Consider the following 7,026-nt stretch of genomic DNA (forward strand, 5'->3'; position numbering starts at 1 on the left):
TTTTTCTAAACATGAGTTCATATATTTTTTTTTAATTTTTATTTATTTATTTTATATTTATTTTTGGCTGTGTTGGGTCTTCGTTTCTGTGTGAGGGCTTTCTCCAGTTGCGGCGAGCGGGGGCCACTCTTCATCGCGGTGCGCGGGCCTCTCACTATCATGGCCTCTCTTGTTGCGGAGCACAGGCTCCAGATGCGCAGGCTCAGTAGTTGTGGCGCACGGGCTTAGCTGCTCCGTGGCATGTGGGATCTTCCCGGACAAGGGCTCGAACCCGTGTCCCCTGCATTAGCAGGCGGACCCTCAACCACTGTGCCACCAGGGAAGCCCGATAGAGTTGTTTTGAGTATTAAATTAAATAGGTGTACAAAGTTGATATGTTACTATGGGGTTTCTCAATCTCAGATCTATCGATATGTGGGCCTGATAATTCTTCCTTCTGGGACCAGAATGGCCTCTCCCACCCATTAGAGCCAAGGGCCTACTTTCTGGCATCCATGGGCTGAATAAATGTCAGCTCTAGTTATTGAATAGTTCAACAGACTGTGCTATTTTTGAGATGCTAATAGGCAAGTTCTTACAATAACTTCACTTTTTGTACAGAAGCTAATTGAATCTCTGGTGGACTGACATTATTTTAAAGTGATGGTTAATTTTTGAATCCCTATTTAATGATGTAATTACTTGCTTGACATCTAAGGAAATCTGAGTTGAATGTTTCTGAGACTTTCAATTTTTTCTGAGGATTTTTATTTTGTTTTGAAAAGTTTCAAACATACACACATGTTGAAAGTTTGCTGTAATGATCACCTATTACCAAGAGTCACCCAATTGTTAACATTTTGCCACATTTGTTTATCTTTCTGGAATGAATTTATATAGTCAAAGGGGGAGAGTGGGCATAGTTTGCATAAATAACTCAGACATGATTCATTCTGGTAAAATGTCCTACTTTTCATCTTTCTTTATTCAATTCTACTTATCATTGTGGCAATGGGCTCCATGTCTGAGAATTACACGGATAATTCAGTTTGAATATCTGCATCAAAAGTGTGCACATCTGGATTTTTCTTGATTTTTTTATATCCTTCATATGCATAGTATCTCTTCTGAGATGGATTTCTGGCTAGACACTACATTATTTATAGTAGTCAATGGCTTAAAGTGTCACCATTTGAAGGAGTCTTAACTCTTTTATTTCTGTATTTTCTGAGTCATAGTGAATTCTCTGATCACATTTGGCCCATCTGATTAAAAATAACAAATTGGTAGATTTAAAATTTCTACTTCCAGTTAACAATATAAATTTACCCAGCATCTTAAAAATAAGGCTGTAAACCTCTCTAGAAAAAGTGAATTATATTTTAAATTTTGATAGTTTTTCAGTTACTGCTGAATGAGGAATATGCCAAACATAAATTCTGTCATTATGTTCTAATATATAAAAAAGTACATATTACCTGAATTATAGTACCTTTTCTCATTAACGAACATTTTGCAGAATTTTTAAAAGTAGATCTAAAAATTTATATAGAGAAATATATTGGAATGTTTGTGCAAATTAGGGAATTTCAATTTTCTTTATTTATTGCTTTTTTTAAAAAAATTGAAGAACCCTCTATCACATTTTAAAATTATTTAACTCCAAACCACCAAACGAATTTATTACATCTTATTTGCCAGAGAGGACCCTGGAATCTCTTGAAAGAAAAATTTACATTTGTGAAGCTCAATCTACTGTTTACATTTAAACCCAGTCCTCTAATGAATGTATAATTATAAAACAATTTTAATCTGCAACAAAGCAGTTTTATAATTGTTAAGTCTGCATGATGCATTGTTATTTGTCACATTTATATATTTCTCCATCCGTATCCCAGCTTATTTTGCAAGCAAAAATACTCATAAGATCTCAGTGACTAAAATGGTTAATAGTAGTCATAGTCACTCTATCTCCAGGTAGATAGACATTTCATCCTGGATATATAATTTAATCCATTTAAAAGTGGGAGAAAGCAGTACAATGACCTGTGGATTTAAGGAGGATATAAGTTAGAAACAACTGATGGAGATATACATATATATATAAGTTTTAAATGTTGGATGTTATTTGTTTCTGGTGAAGCAGCCTTTACTTGTAAGCAGGATTGAATTCATTTTCTTCCCAGTGATTGAAACAATCTAAATCTGAGCAAAGCAACCTCCTGCGCCAGATCCTGCATTCTCTTAACCGGTAATAAAGAACCTTGCCGGCCTGACAGGTTGTCACAGCAGTTATTCACACGAAGTTCTGTAGCAGTTGTATCTGTCAGCCCATGTAGTATTGAATATTTTAACTGGCAGTCTTCCAAGACTGAACATTAATCTTACCATCTCCTATTACAGTCCCTAATCAAGATATTCCAGGGGTGATTGCACTAACATTGTTTGAAGACTACATCTACTGGACTGATGGGAAAACCAAGTCACTCAGCCGTGCCCATAAAACCTCGGGAGCAGACAGACTCTCACTGATTAACTCATGGCATGCCATCACAGATATCCAGGTGTATCATTCTTATAGACAACCTGATGGTAATTATTCTTTCCATGATTTCCATAAGTGCATCAACATCTTTTAGTAACATTCCATTTTTGTTTCCTTTAAGGTTAAGTGTAAATTTATTTTTGAGAAAGATTACCAGATTTGACTGCTTAGCATAATTGTATAGAATAAATTCAGTTGATATCAAATACTGCTGTTAAGGGATATGGTTAGAAGCTCAATAATAGTACAAGAATTATGGATTTGTTGAAATCATATTAACCTGAAATGACATTAATACATGTAGTTGGAGAAGTGAAGACTGCATTCTTGAAATCATTTATTTACAAAATAGTTATAGGATCCTAGTTTCTGGACTGCTAGGTGAAAGGAACTATATTTATGTAACTCTGAGGCTCTAAAAATGAGAACTGTATCAAGTTTGCTTAAGCATACGTCTAGTGGGAATTCTATCAGGCCATATGGAATAAAGTTTTGATTATTTTGCTACCCACTATACTATTACATGTAGACCATCATTTCATTATTTTATTTTACATTTATATTTTTAAACCTGTGTATATACTCATCCAAAATACTTTTAGTCTCTGTTTGTTTTTCTGATGGACACTTTTTTCCTACTAAAATACTTTCTATTGTGGAGATACATTCTTAAAATTATTTAATGATAAAATAAATGTCATAGGATGATGAGTAGAGTTTTTAACAAAATAAAATTATATTTATAATCTTGATGAGTTCTTGATTACAACGTTGTATTCAAATACAAGTTATGAAGCTTAAATGTCCTATCTCTCATCCCATATTATATTATTAGCCTTGATTATCCCATTCTGTTGTTGTTTCTTTCTCATCTGTAGTCTCCAAACATCTCTGTATGACAAATAATGGAGGTTGTAGTCATCTGTGCCTTTTAGCCCCTGGAAAGACTCACACCTGTGCATGTCCCACCAACTTCTATCTTGCAGCTGATAACAGGACTTGCTTATCCAACTGCACAGCCAGTCAGGTGAGTGGAGGTCTAGAAATCATTTCATGGCATGTATGAGCAAGTTGTTATAAAGGTTTTGCCTGTGTTTTGTTTATTCACGTAAACCGTTTTTGAAACATCATGTTTTTTGTTTGGCATAGCATTAGATAAACATTCCATACATTATAGAGAGGGTCACAGAGTAAGGGAAAAGCAATTTGATACATATTGTTAAAATGGGAATTTAGGAAGTACACATAGAGGTTAAAAGGAAGACAAAAACAAAAATGGAAACCATTCTTACACCGATCCACACAGAATAATGGTGCAAATCGTAAGCAGGCATAGCAGAATCATCAGGGGAAATCTGACCTATTCCAAGATACCAGGGTGATTGAGGCATAGGGTTAAGACTAAGATATATGCAGTTTAAACAAAGAAAAAAATATTCCTAGATAATCTGCTCTGTATCACCATCTCTACCTCTCTGTCATTCTTCAGAGTAAGTGATATGGAAAATATGTTTGTAAAAAGTAATTTTCTAGATATTTTTATTGAAAATTTATATGATCTAAATAATTTCCTTCTGAAATCTCTTTTTCTTCAAAATGTAGTTATTTTCAGTGAAGCTATCTCAGAAGTTAATTTTTCTACTTAATGGTAGTTGCATGGACTTTATTACTTTCAAAATTTGGACAAAAGTCATATGGCATTATAAAATTTAATTTTTTATATTTGAGTAACTGTCTTGTTTAAGATAAAATTGTAAAGGAAATGTGATTTGTTTTTTTAACATGACTAAATTTATTCTTAGAATTCTGTGTTTTGAATTTGCTGGTTTTACAATTCTAGCAGTGACATCATAGGAAGAGACTGAATTTCTCTTAGGGTGTGCTTATTTTCAAAAAGAGAAGCTAATTCTAGCTCAACTTGCCTCTTAAGTTATGACTGTGAGGCTCATACAATAAAGAACCATATAAACGAAAAAGATCCAACCTCTTCCAGGAAGCAGTATGTGTAGTGGTTAAGGGCATAGACTCTGAAGCCAGACTCACTTTGACCATACTCTGACTGCTTTAAATAAGCTGAATTACCTTGGCTTTGTTACTTAACTACTTGATGCCTCAGTTTTCTCATCTTTTAAATGGGATTGATAATATTTCCAGGCCACCGTTATGAAGATTACATGGGAAAAGTTCCTGGGTCATAGTAAGTGTTGTTGTTATTACCCTAGCCCTCTAGTGCAAGTAGAATATACTTGAGTATGTGTGCAATTAGTGTGAGCTGCCATCAGGAGGTTCTGATGTCTAGTTGAAAGCACAGGTCACAGTCTCTTTTTTCTTTACAACTGTGTTGTTTTAATTATACTCTCCTAAGTATTTATGTGAACAAAATTCATTATTTTTAGAGAACTAGCAATTTGTCACTATGGGAGGTAAAATAAGCAAACTAGAGGTAAAATTTAAGGGAGAAGTCACATCTTTAAAAATTTTTTAATTATAATTTCTGTTAACTTTGTTTAGTTTAGACAGATTTTCAATTTAACCTCTGGGTTATTCTGAAATAACCTCTGTTCTCTTGATTTGGAGCAGACCAGGGTCACTCTGCTGAGGCCCAACACTGAGGCTATAGGTAACTTAGTGGAAATGACACCTGCCTAAGCCCCTTACAGTGTAGTGAGCCTCATTAGCTGACTGGAAATAAAGTAAAGCCAAAGGATGTCTGACACACAGATGAAATCTCAAACAGCAGGACATAGATAGTGAAACATCAGCGTCACTGTAGTCATAAAAGGAATAAGATGTTTCAAATTATTAAATAAGAAAAACCTAGGATTGTATGTATTCAAAGGCAAAAAGTCTGATCAGTCAATTAAATGAAAACTTAAATCAACCTAGAAAAGTATTATTCATATAACTAAATTACCTCTCAATTTGGTACCAGTGATAACATGACTAAAATATTTATAATTTTTCATATACCCCCAATAGTGTTTTGCATGAATTAAAAAAAATAAGCAATAGCAAGACAGTACAGTAACAACAGAATGTTATGGATCAGATATCTTTGTTTTCAATACTTCCTGAAAAAAACAGTTATCACTTCATTTGTCTCGTTTTTAAGAAAAAAGTTAACGAAGAGTAACATCTCAGCTAACACAATCAAGCAGTGGTTGTCCCTGTAAGTCCTGTGGTTTATGCAGTCATTTTATCTCCGATTCTTTTCTGATACAATGGGAGGGAAAAAAGATCTACTGTATACTTCTTGGAGAAAAGTCAGTTCATAGCACAATTTTTAGTGAGGTAGATATTAAAATGAAGTGAATAATTTATGTACTTCAGAATCATATCATTAAGCATTCTGATAAAAAATATTGCATTTTAAATTTATCTTACTAAGGGATTTGGGGTTTATCATCTAGTTACTGCAGCCAACTATACACCCCCAAATATTATTGATTTTTAACAAAATAGGCAAATCACACCGATAAGAATTCTATTAGGATTGGAAATGAACATATGAAAATCTGGTAAAAATCAAGGTTAGGTCCAATTCTTGTGGCACAAATCATTTCAAATATTACATTTAAATCATTTTAATTAGAAAACTATAAAAGTAAATTTAAAATGAATTTACTTATTTTTAAGTGGAGACTCTTCCTGTTTTGAGTAAACTTCACTATATGTAGGATTTGCATTTTATCCATGTACCCACTTAGTAGACATGCATTTAAGAGTTTCTTTATAGCTTCTTCTTGTGGGTGATGATTGCAGTCTGCAATTTATTTTATGAAGCTATTAGTCTTGGAGAGCATTTACCATGAAGAATGTTTTGTATTTATGTTTAGCATTTATCTTTTCAAAGTTACTGTATTTAAGTATGAAAAAAAAGCCCAGACACAAAATAGAAGAAATCTTCCTCTGAGAGTAATGAATAAAATATGGATTAGCATAAAGAGTAATAATAAATATATTTTACCCTGGCCTTCCCTTAACTCAAAACACTTTTATGTCCTTATTAAAAATGAAATGGTGAGCAAAATCATTGTGTCATCATCTATCATTCCAACAGTGGATGTTTATTTAAATCAGAAATATTTAGTAAAATTAAACATGTGTAAATATATGTAAATTTTAAAATATTTTTAATATTAAAAATTTAGATATTTTTCAAATCTTGATTGGAAAGACTTTGAATATACTCAGGAGACTTGAAATCATCTTACTTATATACTTTGATATACTGTAATGACTGGAAATGTTTAATGTTCATGGCAATTGCTTTCAGAGTAAGCCTTATATCCCCAGACAATCACTATCTATCAAAGTAATATTTTTCTTTTGGTAATTTATGAAAGCCATAACAAACATGACCACAGGCTAAGTAAATATGGGAAAATCAGTTGAACAGGGAGATCTTCCCTTGGATTCACAGTGCTCTATTCCCTCTTACAGTGCCACTGGCAAAAAACTTACTCTCTTATTTAAAATATAAATATATAAATATAAATATA

At 33.0% G+C, this 7,026-nt stretch overlaps 1 protein-coding gene across 1 annotated transcript in view; it reads left to right on the forward strand.

The window, feature by feature from the left end:
- LRP1B (LDL receptor related protein 1B) overlaps nucleotides 1–7,026 on the forward strand; it is a 1,467,083-nt gene that overhangs the window by 1,241,254 nt on the left and 218,803 nt on the right. Inside the window, exons 59-60 of the mRNA XM_027078335.1 lie at nucleotides 2,383–2,571; nucleotides 3,403–3,551. Coding sequence (XP_026934136.1) covers nucleotides 2,383–2,571; nucleotides 3,403–3,551 — 338 coding nt within the window. The remainder of the gene's footprint in view (nucleotides 1–2,382; nucleotides 2,572–3,402; nucleotides 3,552–7,026) is intronic.

The sequence above is a fragment of the Aethalodelphis obliquidens genome, unplaced genomic scaffold, assembly GCF_003676395.1.
Source record: "Aethalodelphis obliquidens isolate GAN/ISIS:26980383/991018 unplaced genomic scaffold, ASM367639v1 scaffold2, whole genome shotgun sequence".
NCBI classification, from domain to species: Eukaryota; Metazoa; Chordata; class Mammalia; order Artiodactyla; family Delphinidae; genus Aethalodelphis; species Aethalodelphis obliquidens.